This window comes from Apteryx rowi, unplaced genomic scaffold, assembly GCF_003343035.1.
Source record: "Apteryx rowi isolate R43461 unplaced genomic scaffold, aptRow1 scaffold_200, whole genome shotgun sequence".
NCBI classification, from domain to species: Eukaryota; Metazoa; Chordata; class Aves; order Apterygiformes; family Apterygidae; genus Apteryx; species Apteryx rowi.
This window is the reverse complement of record NW_020448309.1, coordinates 1,019,789-1,040,131: the sequence shown is the minus strand read 5'-3', so window position 1 is coordinate 1,040,131 and position 20,343 is coordinate 1,019,789. Positions and strand designations below refer to the sequence as shown.

The window sequence follows — 20,343 nt, the reverse complement described above, 5'->3', positions numbered from 1 at the left end:
CCTGTGTCATTCTTCTCTGAAGTCTGATTTTCTATTTATTTATTTATTTATAATTTAAATACAAGTATCACTGAAATTCAGGGTGCCTTTTTAGATTCATCAATTTGTATTTATCAAATGGTTCTTTAAGCAAGTATAAGCAAAGTCCTCAAAAATTTTCCTCTGACTTACAAATCTGCCTGGCTTTTCCATAGAACAAATCAGGTTACGAGTTTGGAGACCACCATTGTACCTTAATGAAATGAAGTGTTTGAGCGCGTCTCACATCTGCTTGTTTTGTGAACCTGATGCACCTGTCCTCTCTTGGCATTTGTCAGGGTGGATTAAGATTTGTATCCAGAAATATATACTGAAATTGAAAGTCAGAATTGCCTTTTTTTCATTTTGTTCATCTCTCAGTTCTTGAAAGTATTGAGAAGTGCATTTCAAAGCCTTGAAGGGTCTGCCACCAAATTTACTTGTCAGTAAAGACTTGCAGAGTCATATTCCGATCTTAAAACTCTCTTGCTATGGCTTTGAGTGTTGGATGTAGCCAGCTTTTTCCCTTCTTCAGAGCCAAAGCAGCTCAGAAGAGTGGAAGGAGAGTTGAGTGCAGGTTGGATCTGCACTGGAGCATTGCATGTAATTGCCAGCTTTCTGGAAGTTTTTGGTGTTTTGAGTAGGTTGGTAAGTCCCAAAAGCATAGGTCTATAGCTGGGTAAGCTGCCCTGAGTTTAAATGGCAGTTAAGTTCCCAGATACAAGTATAAAACTGAAGTGTTCCATTTAAGTACATTACTGATTTTTATTTATTTATTTATTTTTTTAAGGCCACCAATATTAAAACTGAATCGGAAGCTCCAGAAGTCAGAACTCATAATCTAAGACGTAGAATGGGATGTGCACCTCCAAAGTGTGAAAATGGTGAGTGGCAAGTAAGAAGTGAAACATAATGTGAATGAGATTTCTGTTACTTTTTGCAAACCCATTTTAACACCAGAAATACATTTAACAGTTGGAACAATTCAAAGTATCTTAAGAAATGCTTTTGTTTAATTTCATTTTCAAAAAATGAATTTATTGTGAAAGCATTTTATGGCTTTGAAATTTTTTTTTGGTTTTGTGAGTGGTTATTTTTTGGAAAAGATGATACTTTCAGTTAAAGAAAATTTTACTTGGCTTAAACTTCACTGTCTTTTATGGAGTGGGCAGAAATGATATTTGAGCCGTATTTGTTTTGTGTCTTTAAAAAGCTAACATCAATCCATTAGCTTTAAATAGAGGTAACTTTTTAGAAGGTGTCAGATTTCAAAAACTTTTCTTAAGAAAAGAGTTTTAATTCAAAATTGAGAAAGCAAACTCAGGAAGACAGAAGATACTATGTTGTGAATTTACTATTAAATTCCCATATTACTTCTGATTTTTAAATTGCTTCTATTAATAATCCCACGTCTGTTATTATCTGTCTTTTTTAAGAACGAATAATTTCAAGCTGAGAAGAACTGTTTAATGCCATCAAATCGAAGAATAAAATTGTTGATAATCAATTTGGCAAAGTAAATACGAGAACTATTTGCAGTTACGCTAATTATTAACATTGTCTGAGCAGTTTGTCAGTCTTCTGTTTCATTCAAACTCTTTGTTTACAAGAATTTACCTATAGATTGTGAACTTTTTGTTTGATAATTTTTTTTGTTAAAGAAAAAAAGCTCCTCCAGGAGCTACTTTTTTTGTCCTGAAAAGTAGAAGGGAAATGATTTGGACAGTCTTTAATGGTTAAATTTCTGATAGATGTATATATTCTTTTTCATAACATCTTTGTTAGCTTCTTGGACTTCAAGAAGTGCTTTAGATTGTTTCGTGTCCAAACATAGAAGTCTTTAGCTTGCTGGTAGCTTGAGGATCCTTGTTTCTTGAACACCAAAGTCCTGGGATTCTCTGCACTCTGCTGCATGGGGAATGGGGTGGGGTGGTAATTCAGGAATGAAGGCTTTGGGAGCCACATGCCCTAATTAAGCAGCCTTCATATGAAGGTCAGTTCCAGAAATCAAATGTATATGAACAAGCTATCTATTTACTGTCCAATAAGAGCCAATAGCTGTCAAGGCTCTTTTTTAATTGCCACCTTCTTGATAGACACAATGTTGATTTATAGAGCTTCAGGTAGTTGCTGGCAACAATTTGGGTACCAAACTGTTGCTCACACTAGAAAATTGCTTGCTACATGAATGGACTTGAGTCACGAGAAGCTGCGTGTTTGAGCATTCAGCCAGTGTCTAAAAACCACTTGCTTCTCTATTTATCTTGATACATCATTAGTTGTATGTTTGTTTCCGTAAGACAACTTAATAGAAGAGACCAGATGCTGTCACACAGACTTCATCTGTGATAGCATGCCTTAGTTTTGAAATATTAAATATCATAGTACTTTATTTTTTAGTAAATATTGCTAGACTGCATGGGGGACAGTGTTACTATATTTGGAGGAACATGTCATTTTGATTCCTAAGAGGCAGTGGGGAAGGAGGGTAGGATTGTAAGAAAGTAGTGGAACTGATTCCTTTCTCAGGGTGACTTCTGCTGCATGCTTATCTTCAATGAAACCTTTTCGTGAAAGTTACCACTGCAAGAAATTGGTGTGTAAAGATCATCACAGGAAGCTGCAGTGTTGTTTCATGTCTCCACATCGTATGCTGCAGTACAACTGTAGGAGTAGTTCAACCACATTTGTTAACACCGTATATGAACAAATTTTAGGTTATGAAGATGAATAGTCTTTCAAAGTACTTAAAATAGCCATTCCAAAAAATGTGGGCTGTGGCAATTATTTTTAAATTATAAATACAAAAATTAAAAAATACCCACTGCCAACATGATAGCATGCTTGGTTGGTCTGCTAATACTGGCTTATTGCAGGTGTTCAAATTTTGCCTTAAGTTAACTGAAACAATTGGTGTTAACATTGCATTACCATCATGAAATTAGGCATCTTTGGCCATCTCTGTGCATATCTAATAAATTTTGAGAGGTCAAAGCAGTTTATGAGCTTGCCTCCCCTGTTGGTGTTCTTAGTTCAACCTTTAGCTGTGAAAAATCCCCTTTCGAAGAAAGATGTTCCCAGTGTGTTTTGGATGACAAGTAATTCAAAAGGTAACAACAAGTAATGCAATGCAGCAAGTTATACAAATAAAGCAAATAATAATAAGTAATGCTGAGCAGTAAGACATTTTCTAATAGCTTTTTGTTGTTGTTTTCTGTTTTACCAGAAAAGGAAATGCATAGCACAGTGAAACTTCCTGAGAAGAGAGAACACACTGGGGAGCCAGAGAAAGACAAATCCAAAGTCCGGTCTAAAAAACCCACTAACGCTGTGAGTATGCCCTGCATTCTTCTTGCTTAGTATTGATTGCAGGGTTTTCTGCGTTTCTCTTGGGTATGTAGGGAAACTTAGTGTAATTTATGTCACAATAAGGACTCTCTTGTATTTTTCATGTAATCCTGTGGTTGAGACAAGACAGTATCTGTGCCTGCTGGAATATAGATACCCCTAAAGCTTCATGCTGTTACAAAGCTGAAAATAACAGAATAGTTAAGTTTCATTTTTCTAAAGTAACTTGTCTCCTGTCCCCAAATACAGTCGCAAAATAGGCATTTTGAAAGAACAATCCAAACAGAAGTGATTCTTCTGTGATCTGATGTCTTTCCCCATTGCTTTGTAATCTCAAAGGGAGTTCTAATACAAACTTTGGCACCCAGCTGTCCAGCAGACTTGGCTCTTATTCCACAATTTCACCACTAACTTAGAAGCTTTGTTGTTCAATTGCTTCTTCTTAACACCTCTCCCTGTCCCCCCAAACAGACAGACAAACAAACCCAAAGTGATGTTGGTTTGTCTGCCTATGGAAAATATGACACAGAGATTCTTCCTGTCCGCACTACCACCTGGGTCCTTCTTAAAATTAAAAATGTTCTTTTTTAATCCACACCTATCACTAGAGTTTTAAGAATGAAATGTACAAATACTAGAAACTCGACCAGAAAAAAGCATCCTCCATTTCCTTTTTTTTTATTGTTATTTTTTTTAACAACGTAAGACAAGTAGGTCTACTTGTCCTTACTAGTTCTATTTTGTATTTGAGAAGAGCCATCCATTCTGTCACTAATGAAGCTGTAGTGTCTGATTGGCAACAGACAGTTCTTCCCCCATGTGTTTGGGGGCCTGCACCTTTTCCTTGGAGCTCTGTAACTGCTGTGTGAAACTTTCATCATACTTCTTTAACAGCTTCCCTCTGTCCAAAAGCGTGTGGTTTTGCTGGGAAGCTGGTACCTTTCCAAAGAAAAACGCAGGTCTTGGCCAATATCTCTTAGGAAAAAGAGGAACATTCCCATCAAGAGGAACCCCTCTATCTCTCCTGAGGCTCCAAACTATTGGCCTCAGAGGAGACTGAAACATCTGTGCGCACCTGATTATTTAAGAGCAAAGAACCCAACAAGAAAAGGATATGTGAGCCACTGACAGGTGTTACAGTGTAGTTCCAGAATCCACGGTACTGCTGATTAAAACTGTCTCGAGTATATTAAATCAAGTCTTTTGTCATTTAGAAAAAACTGCATGTAAGGGCTTGTAACTCTTATGGTCCTTCATTAAATTTCAAAGGAGGGCTATTTAAACTTTTACAAAGATGTAAAAAAAAAAATTGTGTTTACATATCTCATTTCCCTTTCAATGATTAAAATAAAAATAAGGTTTGGCAAGTGCCATAGATGACTTAGTTACCAAAATGCTCTTTCACCATGAGTTACCTTAAGTGCTCAAATTCTCACTCTAGCTATTTTTTATTGCAGGTGGATTTGTATGTATGTCTCTTATGTGGCAGTGGTAATGATGAGGACCGTCTCCTGTTGTGCGATGGCTGTGATGACAGTTACCATACTTTTTGTTTAATTCCACCCCTTCATGATGTTCCCAAAGGAGACTGGAGGTGTCCCCAGTGTCTGGCTCAGGTAATTTGAGAAAACATAAAAGTTAGGCTGGAGGTTGTTTCTCTTCTTTTCTTGATCTTAGCAATTGGAAATATAATTTGTTATTACTTAAAGTTGTGCAGACAAGGTGATTGAGGGTGAAACTAAAATGAAGACTGGGTGTGTTTCAAATTGCGAAGGTATCGCTGAATATTCTGGAACCAAAAGTTGATCTGCCTTAGTATAGCTGCAATTTCAAAGAATACTTTGGAATTTAATTGCCATCTTCCCTCTCTGTTTAAAAGTACAGTCTCGTGGTGTGTTTCCGTTTGGAGGTTTACACATTGCTGTTTTGTTTTGCTGTATTAGGGGAAGGAGAAATTATGACATAGGTCTATTAAACCAGTAGTGCTTATGCAGATTTACTAATAAATAAATATTGTGGTTTGGTGAATTAAACACAGAACACAGTCAGGGCTCTCTGATTGCACTTCCTGACTCTTCCTCTGACTCTGTGTGCAGCTCGGGGCAGTCATTTCATTTTGGTCAGGGGCCCTGCTTTCCTCCTCCTGTCAAATGGGGTGATGCTAACCCCTCTGTGTAACATATGAGTGCAGATCATCTTGTTAACCCAGTGTAGAAATAATTATGTTATTAATTGCAGGAGTGTAATAAACCTCAAGAAGCATTTGGTTTTGAACAAGCAGCAAGAGACTATACGCTTCGCACATTCGGAGAAATGGCAGATGCATTCAAGTCGGACTATTTTAACATGCCAGTACATGTATGTTCATGTATTTATCCCGATGCCATCATATAGATTTCTTTTTCTGTGCTTAGTCAAATTTATAACTTGAGGAGGGGAGGGAAATTCTAGTTTTAAGTGGGAACAGATCCAAAACGGGATGTTCTGATTCGTGTCAGTAATTTGAAGGGTTTTGTTCTTGTTGGTGTTTTGGTTTCTGGCTCCACTAGCTTCTTGTTTTTCACTTCTGAAAAAACGTCTTTAAGGAAGAGAATATTCTCCAACTATTACCCTTAGCTGAGAGCCCAGAGAGAATGCATGTCCTAGGTAGAACCAGGTTTCTGCTGCACTACTTTTTCTTGCTGAAGTGATTTTGAAATGGGGAAATGCTTTAAGCTAATGGCAGCTTCTCCCTGAGCTAGCTTTTAGGCATGTGCCTTTCACATGCTGATTCCTGAGCGTATACTCCTTGTATGTTTATATCTTTCTTCTTCTCGTACCTAGATGGTCCCCACAGAGCTGGTTGAAAAAGAATTTTGGCGACTCGTTAGTACCATTGAAGAGGATGTCACAGTGGAATATGGAGCTGATATTGCTTCAAAGGAGTTTGGCAGTGGCTTTCCAGTTAGAGATGGGAAATTTAAAGTTAGACCAGAAGAAGAGGTAGGTCTTGATTAGTTCACTCCGTGTTTGTATTTTAGCTCTTCATAAAATAAGGCTCTTCAGTTCAAAGCAAAATAATGGAACTGAATTGCAGAGTGTTTCTCTTGTATGAATATTTGGCATAGTGTTTGAAGAAGAGAAGGATGTCAGCATTTTGGAGAAATAAAATTTGCTGCGATCAGACGTTAAAGGTCACAGATTTATCTGTTAATAAGCAACTACCAAATTAAAAAAAAAAAAAACTCATTTTAACAAAGCAGGTCAGAGAAGATTTTTGAAAAGAGCAAATGCAGTGGACGTTTTGGGTTTTTTGTTCATTGGCCTGTTTCTTATGTTTTTCAGTTGGGAAAAATACTTTTCTTCTATTGCTTTTTTTGCTTTCAGTTTTGCCTTCTTGTTTTTGTTTGGTTTTTTTTTTTTCACTTCATGTTGTGTAAACTTGTGGCTGTTTTTTTCAATTTTCAGGAGTACCTGGATAGTGGCTGGAATTTGAACAACATGCCTGTAATGGAGCAGTCTGTTCTTGCTCACATCACTGCAGACATATGTGGGATGAAATTACCCTGGCTATATGTAGGAATGTGCTTTTCTTCATTTTGTTGGCATATTGAAGACCACTGGAGCTATTCAATAAACTACCTGCATTGGTGAGTTTAAGGGATAAACTCAGCCTGCGAAGCAACCCCTCTTTTCTTTCCCCTTCTTCTTTTTAATTAATGGACTAAAACCAGATTCACAGAGCTCAGACCAGAATAACCCTTATAGTCCTGTAGCAGCAGGATTAAATTTGACACAGTGATTCCTGCATTGATTTTATTCTTGGACAAGAGGTCATATATTGGAAAGAGACATCCATTCCCAGTTTTAAAAAATTCATTAGAGATGCAGTAGATATTCCATCAGATGTTTTATTATGCTCAGTATAAAACTAAAAATCATGTAAACTTTAAAAATCATCTAGCTTGAACTAACAGCCTTAGGATCTTGCATACCTTTTGTCTGTTAGATAGATCATCCTATCATAAATCCTCTCATTATGTGAACACTTGTCAACTGCAATCAGGGCAGATCTTTGCCATCTCTTTGATATTCTAAATAGATTGAACTCTTTAAACTTCTCTCCTTCCGACAGCTTTTCTAGAGTTTGAATTAATCTTGTCGCTCTTGCTGAAACCTGTCAAGCTCTTTTCCTTTCCTTTTAATGTATGTATTCCAGAAGAACTGTAAAATCACATCCCAGCTACTATTCAGTGTTTCTTCTTTTTATTCAGTTATTCAATTGCCACTTCTTGGAAGAGTTGCTGCTGGAAGACACTCTAAGTAGTCAGTTACTTATATTGTTTGTTTTCTTAGTATTTGACAGTATTAAAACAAATGTTTGAATGAAGCTAAGTAAATGAATGATCCAGATCTCACTGTAAAAATGACCTTCTTTGTTATGTATTGCTTTTTTTTTTGTCTGAATCTTCAATCAGGCTGAGAACCGTGTGAAGGAGAGGAGCGTTTTTGAATGAAGTAATTTAATTCCTTCTAGGTGGGCTTCCCCCACTGTTGTTGGAATGGTATCACCTTCTGCATCATTTGTCTCAAATTACATTAGTTGCTATCAAAGCCAGATATATGTATACATGCGTACATATTTATGTACACATATGCATACACTTGCAAACAAAGGTAAAAGTAGCCCTGTCTGTGTCATTTATTTCTCCTCCAGCATGAATGTCTTAGAAACCTTTCTCCTTTGCAGACACTCTTCTGTATTTCCCTTCTACTTACAGGTCTGTGTCTGTTTTTTTTAATCCTATTTGAGAACAATGTGTAGCTGGGGTTAATGTTGTTCTGTTGTTCTGAGCAAGAGGAATAAATCTTAATGACCTGCCTCTGAAGAGACAAATGTCAGACTCCAGACTCTGAAAAGGCATCAGAAGGCAGGACTCATTCTTGTGAAGCACTAAGGATGTCCATCTTCAGTATTCCCACATGCCTTGAAGGATCCTATGCCGGGAAACAATCTTTGAGCAGATACTCCCAAGGGAAGCAGGCCACAACTGGGCACATTTCAGTGAGTTGAAGGCAATAGTTTTTCTGCAAGATGCCAAGTGCTGTGTTACTCCTTGAAATGGCAAAAGGAAAAAAGGCAAAAAAAAGATGTCAGCCCTCATCAGAGGAAGAACTACCAACATTGATGCCTGTGTTCTCTATTTTTAAAGGCAGGAATGAGGAGCTGTCTGGTAGCAGTGCAGAAGAAACATCCATTCTTCAACTTGCTGCGTTCGTAAGGCTGACATCTTCTGCATCCTTTAGAATTTTTTCTCCACTATCTATTCTCTTTAAGTGCAGGGATCCCTGGTACCAATATCCTGGTCCAAGTTTAGCATAGTTCATAACTGCTATCGTCCATTCCTTGTCACTGACACGTCTTTATGCCAAGGAGCAGAATTCTTGACTAACCCAGTATTGGGTTAGGACACAGGATGCTTTTCAGTTGCATTTGTAACTACTCTTCATGAACTCGTATAACTGTTCCGAGATGATGACCAGATCCGAGGCTGCCATAGTCATTTAACACTCTAAAGTGACAACTCCAGTTGTGCTAGTCCTTGTGATACCAACAGAACAGTCCTTCCACAGTCCTTCAAACTGGCTGTCCTTTACCCCTGACAAAGGTGCTGAATACAGGAATAAATTCCAAGGTTTGAAGCATGTGCCTTTTGAGTTATATCTCATTTTGTTTTTCTGGAATTCTCCCCATCACTTCTTGATTTATCAAAACAAAAACAAAACAAAACACAGTGGTGCATCAGCTTTCTTCTGCCAGCTCTTTAGGACTCTCAGGTGGAAGTGATCGATTGATCTCCTTTTCTAAATAGCTTTTCTAACTTCCTTCTTTATTAGGGATCAGAAGCATTTTCATCTTCATATGCTGCAACGAGCCAGCTTCATTGTGAACACAAAACAACGTATATTGGAACACATCTGCGTAACCTTGATTTTATCAGCTGTCTTGCATTGGGTTAAACTGTTGCTAAAAGTTCTTTGTTCCTACTCTGGATATGGATTTTTTTTTTCCTGATGTCTCTTACTTCTCTTACAGATGCGTAAAATGGAAATTTAATTTCTACTTACTATATGTTACTTTTATGGCAGTTATGCTCGAGACAGAAAGAACTGGCTTTGGTTGTTAGATCCCACAGGAAGATGGTATTAGTAGTTAGAGAAAAGACAAACTGAGCTTAGATTTTGAAGTTGTGCTGGAATCAGCAGAACTTCACCAAGGACTTTTTCAGTCTTTTTTTTTTTTCCCCCCCCCCGGAATATTTTAAGTATGTGCTCAGAAATCTGGGCAGTTAAAAGCTTAGGCCTGGAGGAGGGACCTGCGTTAAATGTGAAGATTCAAGAAGGTACATAATCTTTGCGTTCCTTCCTGGCGATATACCCTTCTTTTGACATGGTGTATTTTAAAGCAGAAGACTGAAAATGTAACTTACAAGATTGCTCATATTTAACTGTTTTTAATAATCTTGCAGGGGGGAGCCTAAAACGTGGTATGGAGCCCCAGGGTATGCAGCTGAACAGCTGGAGGATGTAATGAAGAAGCTTGCTCCAGAGCTATTTGAATCTCAGCCAGATCTCTTGCACCAACTTGTCACCATAATGAACCCGAATACTTTGATGGCCCACGGAGTACCTGTATGTTGTTGGACTCCTGTGCTACTCCCCCAAACCCAACCCTCTTTCATTTGCACTGAATTCTACTTCAGATTTGATAATTACAACCACTTTTATTACAGAGATGTTGTGGTAGTTTCCGTGTGTGTTGTATCTTTCTGGTCTAGTATTATGTGCCAGTTTGAACAGATGGGCAGTGGAATCATTGCTTTTGGAATTACTTGGAAAACTCTTCTCTGGAGACCCACCTTAGTGTATTTCTATTTCTGTATCTCGGATAAAAAGTTTAGTCACGAACTTTGAAACAATGGCAGGAGCTCTTCACGTGTCTGTTTAATCAGACACGATTTTTTTTGCATAGAGTTTCTGGCAAGAGACCAAAACCCATTCTTCCTTTATATGTCATCCACATCCTCTTATTTTTCCTCTGACCTGGATAAGTTCTTAGCTATTTAAAAACATTTTTCATCAGTTTCCATCATATTTCATATTAAACTTTTCATGGGAATTATGTCCCTTTACAACTTAATTAGCTTTTGATTAACTGACCTTGGGACTTAAAGGAAAATCTGGAGAAAGTGGCACGATTTATGGTGCCTGCTGTGCTTTGAGAGACTCCAAAATTTAAAGGTGCAGGAAGACCTGCCTGCTCTCATGCTGGTTGTCTAGTACCAAAAGTATTTGATTTCCAGCAGTAAGAACTTTTGAGTAGATTCCAAAATTCTCTCCCCCTTCAGCTACATGTGGAAGTGAGTCTTGCCTGTGCTTTACCTGTGTAACTGTCAACAGAGCTAGCAAAGTGCAAAAGGCATAGACAGCTGACTTGCAGCCTCTTAAGAGTGTAGGAATGGCTGAATGAAATCCCTTTGCTTTCTAGGATTTTATGTGATAAAGTACTGAATGCCAATTGTAATTCTTGGGCTTATGTTTTAAAGCTATCCAGAGTTACCATGGAAGTTACTGGGATTTGGAAATCTATATTCTCTTCACAGCTTTGAAGATTTCAGCCTTCAGTTTTGTTTAGATTTGACCTAATGCCTGCCGTCTTTTTTCTCTTAGGTTTATCGAACCAATCAGTGTGCTGGAGAATTTGTCATCACTTTTCCAAGAGCTTATCACAGTGGCTTCAATCAGGGTTTCAATTTTGCTGAAGCTGTGAACTTCTGCACAGTTGACTGGGTATGTTCTGAGAACATTTTTTCATAATGCATAATGTATGCAGTTTCAAAATTGTTCCTGGCTGATGTACAACTCCAGTGTTTTACTGCCGATGCACAAGTGTAGTGCACAGATCAGAGGGAGCCTGGTATTAGCATAGTGTCTTGCTGAAGATATTTCTCTAATGCACTGAACTGTGGGCTTTCTCTGGTTGCTAAGGTTCAGTTTGAAAAGCAAATTATAAGTTAAGGTTGATGTAAATTTTACAGCAGGAGGTAGGCAAGATTTTGGGCATGCCTGGAATGTGAGGAGCACCAACACTGCTTGAAACTGCTCTTCTTGTATCCCCAAATTTCATTCTTATCCTAAGATCTTTGTAAGCTGGAATGAAGTTTGCCTACTGATTACACTGGGAATTCTCTAATGGATGCTTTCTACAGCTGAAAAGCAAAGCCAACCTTGGACTCCTTTCCAGATTCTTCTATTTTAGCTTCTTTGATTGGATGACAATCTAAATTGGATAACAGCATACCTTAAGAACAGTTAAAGGCTTTGATGATCCTCTTGAAAGATAAGTAGAAAAATCACCTCTGACTGTGAATATGTCCTCTTGGATAGGAGAGGTACTGTATATTTTTAGAGAAGAATAACTCTGTGAGAAGGGAATGGAAAGTTTTAGTATTCAAAGGCAAGGTTTGTGTGTCAGCACTTTATTCCTAGCAAGTTTCCCTCAACTCACTGAAACAGCAGATAAAGGCACACATTACAATATTAGGCAATAGTAATTTATTAACTTTTTTGTCTGTTTTTTTTTTTTGATTAAAATACAAGGGGAATAGTTCCTCCAAGAACTTAAAAGTAATCATTTCTCCTTCCCAGCAGATTTCTCAGACACACAGTGTTGCCTGATCTCCTAACGATCCTTTGAAGTTGCTGATATTTCAGATGACTCCTCTTCCATTTTTTCCCAGAATGGACTTAGCTATTTGTAAATGTAGCTTATCTAAAAACACTGCTAGATTTTAAATAAACATCACTTGGAAGTAAGAGATGACCAAAACTGGAAGAAAGCTTTCTGCATTGTGACAGTATTAGCACATCAATTAATCTGGGGGTTTGGTTTGGTTTGATTTTTCCTCTTGTACTTCTGTGAGTTTTATACAGGACCATAACATGTAACTTCATTGTTAGCACAGCAACAATGTCCTCTTGGGTCAGCAGACAGCTTTGAAATAAAGTTGTGAGCACCCTGCCCAGCTCTTCTCCTTAACTCAAGGACTGCCTGGGGTTAGTTGGAGACTTGAATTGTTCGTGGACTCGGCAATTTCCCATGCTGCAGCACAGTTCATGTCCTACCTAAAAAGAAAGTCATATGGTTTGAGACTAGAGGTCCAGCTTGCCCAGCATCCTCTCTTTGACAGGGTATTTCGAGAGTGGTAAGAATAGGACAAGTGTATATACTCTCCCCATTGATGCTGCCTCAGCCTCTGCCTATTTTCAGCTTGGGTCTTTCTGAGTCTACTGTGGCTTATCATTTAGTTACCCCTAAGGACTGTATCTTCCAGATACTTGCGCATTTTCCCCTTGAGTCTACCTAAACTTTTTGCATCCATAATGCCTGTTGTGAAGGAGTTATGAGTAGTCCAGGCTTAAAAGAAATCAATGAGGGTCTTGATTTTTCTTTAGTTTTGTATTCTGAATTATGAATGTTGTTCTTAGAAGGATTTATCTTGGCTTTCATTTAGATTCATTTAGATTTCATTTTTTGGTTAACAGTGTAACAAGTCAGTATGTTAACATAATTTTCGTACTGAAGTCAAATTTTCTTGTGGTTTTCAATGCAGTTACCTTTGGGTCGCCAATGTGTGGAACATTATCGTCTGCTAAACCGTTACTGTGTGTTTTCTCACGATGAGATGATATGTAAAATGGCTTCCAAAGCAGATGTTCTTGATGTTGTGGTAGCATCTACTGTTCAGAAAGACATGGCGATTATGATCGAAGATGAGAAGATGTTGCGTGAGAGGGTTCATAAACTGGTGAGTTCTAGGAAATAAAATTATAATGAATGAAGGAACATTGAAGCAATGATATGAAATACACTCTAGGACTTGTACTGTGTTGTCAACGGTTTAGAGCTACGTAGTACCTTCCTGAGTTGTGTTGTTGGATTTCAAAAGCCTGTTGGGTAAAGAATCATTCATCATGACTCTTGTTTTAGCATCTGTCTTTAATATTGTTAAAATGTCTCTTTTAAAGTAGTATGTTCTATGTTGTTTCAGTAGTTTGATTCAGAATAACTGATTTTTCATTATCCAGGGTTTCTGTCTACAGGTTTTAGTATCGTATTTCTAAACTGTATTATTCCTTTGATAAATTTAGCCTCTGATGTTTTACCTTGGACAAATCACCTGTTTGTTAGACTTTGGAGTGATGTAGCATTCTCTTTTGCAGGGAGTGACTGACTCAGAGCGAGTGGCTTTTGAGTTGTTTCCTGATGATGAGCGACAATGTTTAAAGTGTAAAACCACTTGTTTCATGTCTGCTGTTTATTGTTCATGTAAACCTGGGTTACTTGTATGCCTGTATCATGTAGAAGATCTCTGTTCCTGTCCCACCTACAAATATAAGTTGGGGTAAGTTTCAGATAGCAAATAATACTACGTTCTGGAGATATTTGATCTATATGTAGCTATTGTGGTTGGATAATCTAGTGACGTAGGCTGTTTTGCCAGTGATGCTAGTCTCAGTATTCTGTTTCTCCACAGTCTTCTGCAAATGCAGTGCCCCCAAGACAAAGTGCATTTTCTGTGCTCATATACAAAGACCCTTTCTTTTCAGCATTCAGCTCTTCTTGGTGGTATAATGGTAAAAGTTACTATATAAATTAGTTTGCTTTATTTATAGCAATAAAGTCATCTTCCCCTACATTACTCTTGCTTTGCTGAATAATTTTTTTTTGCTTTTATTAGCTTTCCTTCCTGCTGTCATATTTCTTTCCCCATGGTTTGTTACATGTTTATCCTATATTAATGTACCTTGTGTGCTTTTTGAAGCAATGGTAACTTTGAAATTGTCTTGGGAATTGTCCTAATTAACATGAACCAAGTGAATAGTACATCATTTCTGTATTATATGGACCAGTATATCTTGACACCTGCCCTTTCACCCTGAAGGTTGAATTCTATGCTACTTCTAGGTACCGATATACTCTGGAGGAACTCTATCCAATGATGAATGCACTGAAGTTGCGTGCAGAATCATACAATGAATGGGCTTCCAATGTTAATGAAGCTTTGGAGGCAAAAATTAACAATAAAAGAAGTAAGTATCTTACACTTTGTCTACAATATGCGATTTAAAGTGGCTAATTTTTCAGCTTGCAATTTTTGAACCATACCAATTTTTGTCTCACACACTTATGTGACAGTCAAAAGAAATTACATATAATTTCCTGTTTTAAGGTAAATGTTTTAGTTGTAATAGTTTTCAAAATTCTGATAAGCTGTCTGTGTGAGAAGATTGTAATTCACTTTTCTTCAAAACAAAATATAACTGACATTGAAATAGAAACACAATTAACGTGTATTATTCTGCCTTTTTACTTAAAATCCATCACAAAGGGGGACATCTGTTAACATAGTATCTTTCCCAAAAGGTCTCATCAGTTTTAAGGCTTTGATAGAAGAATCAGAAATGAAAAAGTTTCCAGACAATGATCTACTGCGACATCTCAGACTAGTTACACAGGATGCAGACAAATGTGCTTCAGTTGCACAGCAGCTTCTTAATGGCAAAAGACAAACCAGGTAAATGTTACTGTACGGGTTTGCAACAATTTTGAATCACCAAAGGGTAAATGCCAGTGTTCTGTAGGACTTAAAAATGAAGGCAATCTTTTTGTCTTCTCATGAGAGCCACCTTTTATGGGGAGATTCACCTTTCTTCCATGTAATAAGTCAAAATGTCCTTACTTTTCATTCACCTCTTTCTTTTTGTTTGACAGCTGGGCAGTAAATTTGTTCTAACATTCCCTGAAAGGAAAAATCAGTGTGGTATTTCCAGACAAAGCAACTGCCAACAAGACAGAGTCCCCTTGTCTCTGTGCCATGGTGCCAAAAATCTGCCAGTGATCCATGTGTCATCATATTCATTACAGCCTGTGCCTTGTGGAAAAACAATACAGTATATGTCAGTGTGGTTGCCGTTTGCCCTGGTATAACGGCACACGTACAGTTTCTGCGTGTTGCCTACCTCAGCAGGTATATTGTAGCTTGGCACTCTCTGTGTTCTTCCAGTTGTTTAAAGGCTGACTTTGAAGGACTTTGGCAGCAAAATTTCAACTGCTACTTGGACTTCCTTCTTGTAGCTACACCTTTCCTTTTAGCTAATTATCTTTGGATCAGTCTTCGCATCAAAGGCTTGATACTTGCTAAACATTCATCCTCACCCTCTTGCAAACACAAGAGGATAAAGTCCCTGTCACATAAATGGTAAAATATCTTAACAAGAAATGAAAAATTCAGCGTTTCAACAGACTTGATTTTTGCCAGATAGATAATTCCTAACCCTGAGGTTCATGGCTTTGTTATCAAAGTACTTGTCTACTCCTAATCTCTTCCTTCATTTAGCCTTGAGCCAGTTCTCATTCTGGCATTCCTAGTCCGTGTGTTCTCCCAACCAGATCTTGGTATTTGCTCAGTCCTCCTGATGATGGACTTCGAGCCCCAGCCAGGCCCTTTGCAGCTTGCTCTACTCCGTAAGAGCTATTTCAAGGGTTTTCTCTGCTCTTAAGATCTGAGTTTGTTTGGCCTGGAGAGAGAGGTAGTGATTTTATCTTCATCTCCTTGACCAGGTCTGTTTTTTTTGTCACTGTGATACTATACCAGCCTTTCTCATAGGTATATTGGTCAGCTCCTTCAACATTGCAGACTGTGATGAATAATCCTCCCAGTGTGATGCTACACAGAATCAAGACAGTGCTTGGATTACATTTCTGATTTGCTCTAGAAGTGTTTCATCATAGCCAGTCCATTTTTCCCTTGATCTTTTTGTGCCCTATTCCTGGGACAAGTCCAGCTGCATGTCTTCGAAATTGCAAGTTTTAAAATCCAATGTTGTTTGATGGATTTTTTTTTTTTTTCCTAAAAGACTGGGGAAGGTGGTGTTGGTAGCCTATGTGGGAAGATACAAAAGAGAGACTAATTTGCTTAAAATCTAAACAGATGTAATATCAAATGCAGTTTCATATGCATGAAGTCACATACCTGCAGGACTTCAGGCAGCCTCCATCACACTGACTGTTGTGTATTGATTATGGAGGATTGTTGATCCTACCTAAAGTTTGGTTCATATTTTTGACGTTCTTTTGTATGGACTGAGTGTACTCTTCTGGTCCTTGGTTTGGGAGAATCATATAGTAAACTTAACTGGAAATCTTATCCCTATTAATCATGTAGCCAGTGCTTTTCAGGCATCTCCTATATAGTAATCACAACAGTTCTTGGAGAGAGACAGACCATGATATGACAAATATTCTCTGAGAGCAAATCCTATGACTCTTGCTCACCTTCTTCTTTATCTGAAATACCTGAAGAAATGCAGATGGGCTGTACTTCCCTATTTGCTTTAATTCTTACGATGATGGGTGATTAAGCAGTAGATACTGTTTTGAAGGTTGTTCTGTGAACAGTCCTCTGAATTGGGCCAAGGGGACAGCATCGCCCTCCTTCCTGTCTGAGGTTAGCACATAGTTGATATTGGGAGGGGAAAGTATGACGGTGGGAGCAAGTAAAAAGTGATGCTCTCACTATCCCTCTCTCGCCTCCTCCAGGCTGCACGGTACCTTTGCTGCTTCTTAGAGTCTCAAGAGTTTAGAGAGCTAGTACATCTTTGTGCTTAATAACCTGGATAGACTTGGGCTCTCCTTGAATGCCTTTTTAAAATCATGTATTCCCTTGTTATCAAAAACATCCTGTGACAGTCAGCTTTGCAGTTTAGTTTTGCGTTTTATTTATACTTATACATATATTTACACACATGCATATATAAATTTTTTATAAGCTTTTGTCGTTTTGTGGAAGCTACTGCAGAACTTCCACAAATAGTAGTAGAACGCTTAGACCTTAAAACAGCCTATATTGTACCTGGGACTTTGAATTCATTTTAATGCCTGTTATTCAGCTTACTATGGATTTTGAAACTCCCAATGTGATTTTTATATGCATGTCCCTTAAATATACCTATTTTTAACACAGAATGATAAAATTAATACTTGCTTTATAGTGTTTGCATTCCAGTCATGCTGGCATATCCTGCTGGGATGTTGTTTTCCTCTTTTATTTAAATGACATGTTGTGGATTAAATTGAAGCCAGCACTGTAAGAGGTTTCTTTCCTTTTCTGTTCAGGGTACTCAGACCAGTTAATATTGGCTTGAGTTTAGAGAGGTTTTTAGTATTAGCCAGTTTGGTAACACTTATAAGCCACTCGTTTTATATGAAGCTTTTAGATAAAAATGAAAATGATGACTGCAGCATAGGGAGGATTTTTCAGAAGTGCCTACATGACCTGTGAGTATAAATCCCATTCAAAATTGGGATTTGTTCTCTTTTGCTATGGGCATGGGGAGAGACTGACTACAATAGCTATTGCAACATAACTGAATAATTTGTCTACAGTTGCTGTGTGTTCTGGAAAAAAAAGCCTGATTTTATTCCGTAATAACTAGTGTGCTTCCAAAGCTGAGTAGTTGCAAGAGTATTATTTAATATGAAAGTTTTTTCAACAATAATTTATTCTGCTATAGCTAACTCAGTTTTGCTGTCTGCGTAAGCCCTAGGCCGCTTGGATACTTTCAAATATTGTATTATCTCTGAGTAAAGTTTGAGTTACAAGAAATCATAAGCAGATTTTTGAGAAGTTTAGATTTTGTTTTAGTGACACCCAGCGAAGCTGAATTGTGTGTAATTGCAGGTACCGCTCTGGAGGAGGAAAATCTCAAAATCAGCTGACTGTGAATGAGCTGCGGTTGTTTGTAAGACAGCTGTATGCTCTACCCTGTGTCCTCAGTCAGACACCATTACTGAAGGTAACTGGGAAAATTCTAGGGGAACAAATTTGAGCATGTGTCATAGTGATGTATTTAGACTTCATTAATCTGCTATCATACTATTTGCTCCAAGAATAAATACTTTTAAATTAACAGGCCTGGGTAACTTGTACTCATGAGTTACTAAAGAACTGAGGTCTCTGACCCACTGGTGTTTGTTGTCAGTAGATTTTGCACTACATGGGGGAGTTAAAATGTTAGGATTGTACAAAGTAATGCAAAAGAAATAGCAGAATGACCTGGGTAACTATAGATCAAAAGTTTGGGGTTAGTTAACTAGTCTCCTTTTAAGAGCGAAGTCAGTTCTGTCTGAGACTATTTGAAATTCAATAATGCTCTGAGTGACAGTTCTGTCATTTATATCACTTTCCTTCTCTGTTGATTTAATCTATTGTCAGCTTTCTCGTAGTCTTTTAAGTAGATTTACTCCTTGTGGTATCAACCCACAGTCCAGGAAACAATACAGGGAACCCTTGCCAAAGCTACTAACCCAAGCAACTTAAATGCCTGTTCTAGCAGTGCATCTGCTGCTGAAGTTGTGCAAGCTCACTGGAGATGTCTTCCCATGACCATCAACTAGTGATGTTTATTCACCATCTACTTGCCAGTTGGATCAATTCTCAAACAAGTTGAAAGTATTTCAGGATTTGATTTCAGAGCTTGCCAAAGTGTTGTATATCCCACTGAGGGATAGTTGAAGAAGAGGAACGTAACTTCTGGGTAGCTGCAACTCCTGTCTTAAAGAAGAATGTCTTTACGTATTTGAGACTCTTAAAACCCAAGAAGTGCAGTGGCACTCCTGCAACCATCTCCTCAGTGTCCATAGACACAAAGCTGAGGGACCAGATGGTATCATGTAGATACTAGTTTGAATAGTAATAAAAGTCTGGAGAACCAGTTCACCCCAGCTTTATGGTTCTTGAAGCTCTAGCAAGTTTAGAACACATGATTCAGATTCTCTATAATGCTATTTATAATTATTTGTTTATAGCATTGTAAGTCTGTGAAGTTATCTAACTGTTTAAAAGGTGGAAGTTCAGAAATGCCAGACAGGCAAACAGTTCTTCTTATCTGTCTGGCATTCTTGAACAGGGAAATATCAAAGACATATGGTCAGGCTATTCTTTTATATCATTCTCAACAATCCTAAATTATACATAGTCGTATAAATTAAGCTGCTAACATAAATGACCAACAGTTACTGGAGATTGGTTCATCATTTAATATCTCTCTGAAAAGGCTTTATTTCCATTATGGGTGAGATTGCCTACCAGCAAACACCCTCACTGGCAAAATACCAAGAGCTGTGAAAGAAGAGCTTGCTGTTAAAGTGGCATTTTGGGCGGTACAAGAAGCATTGGGCATGAGAGTTAGATTAATAATAATTCCAACCTTGCCAGTGAGATTACTCAGGCTAATTGTCCAGCATCCTTGGTGAAGTGCAAACAGCCACAGATTTACCTTTTGGGAGTAATTAGCTGTTGAACATATGGAGAGAGATAAGGTGTTGCACTGTCTGAAAGAGTAAAACTTGGTCCTTGGCTTACTGGAACTGTGTGTTCCAGCTCAAAAACCTCAACAATGCAGCAGTCCCTCTTCAGAAATGAGCCACAGCAGCTTCAGGCCCTTCCCAGCATTCTTCAGTGTCATTTTTTCAGTGATCTTGTTCAGCTTTCTCCCTTAACCATTTCAAAATAAGGCCAGAAAACAATACTGATGGAACATTTAATTTTCCTGTAGATCTTTTTTTAATTCTTCTGAGTTTGACATCTCTCTTTGGTTTCAAAGGAGTTTTGAGTGGGGTTATCTTGTACTGTGGATTCTCGAGCCAGTGGATGACATTATGTATGAGGAGATGCTGAGGAAGCTGGGTTTTTTCAGCATGGAGAGGAGAGAGAGGGCTGAGGGCATGAGGGTGATTCTGTTTGCTGATTTCACCCACCGAAAGGGATGTTTTAAGAAAGGTGGAGTTAGACTCCTCCTGGAGGCGCACAATGAAAGAACAAGAGGCAGTGATCGAAGTTGTAGTGAGGGAAATTCCAGCTGGATATAAAAAAA

General features: G+C 38.0%; 1 protein-coding gene across 1 annotated transcript in view; it reads left to right on the top strand.

The window, feature by feature from the left end:
- KDM5B (lysine demethylase 5B) overlaps positions 1-20,343 on the top strand; it is a 61,093-nt gene that overhangs the window by 24,236 nt on the left and 16,514 nt on the right. Inside the window, exons 6-18 of the mRNA XM_026063764.1 lie at positions 809-902; positions 3,245-3,348; positions 4,824-4,982; positions 5,605-5,724; positions 6,190-6,348; positions 6,814-6,995; positions 9,876-10,038; positions 11,077-11,196; positions 13,020-13,214; positions 13,630-13,811; positions 14,375-14,499; positions 14,834-14,984; positions 18,150-18,264. Of these exons, the coding sequence (XP_025919549.1) occupies positions 809-902; positions 3,245-3,348; positions 4,824-4,982; positions 5,605-5,724; positions 6,190-6,348; positions 6,814-6,995; positions 9,876-10,038; positions 11,077-11,196; positions 13,020-13,214; positions 13,630-13,811; positions 14,375-14,499; positions 14,834-14,984; positions 18,150-18,264 (1,869 nt within the window). The remainder of the gene's footprint in view (positions 1-808; positions 903-3,244; positions 3,349-4,823; positions 4,983-5,604; positions 5,725-6,189; positions 6,349-6,813; positions 6,996-9,875; positions 10,039-11,076; positions 11,197-13,019; positions 13,215-13,629; positions 13,812-14,374; positions 14,500-14,833; positions 14,985-18,149; positions 18,265-20,343) is intronic.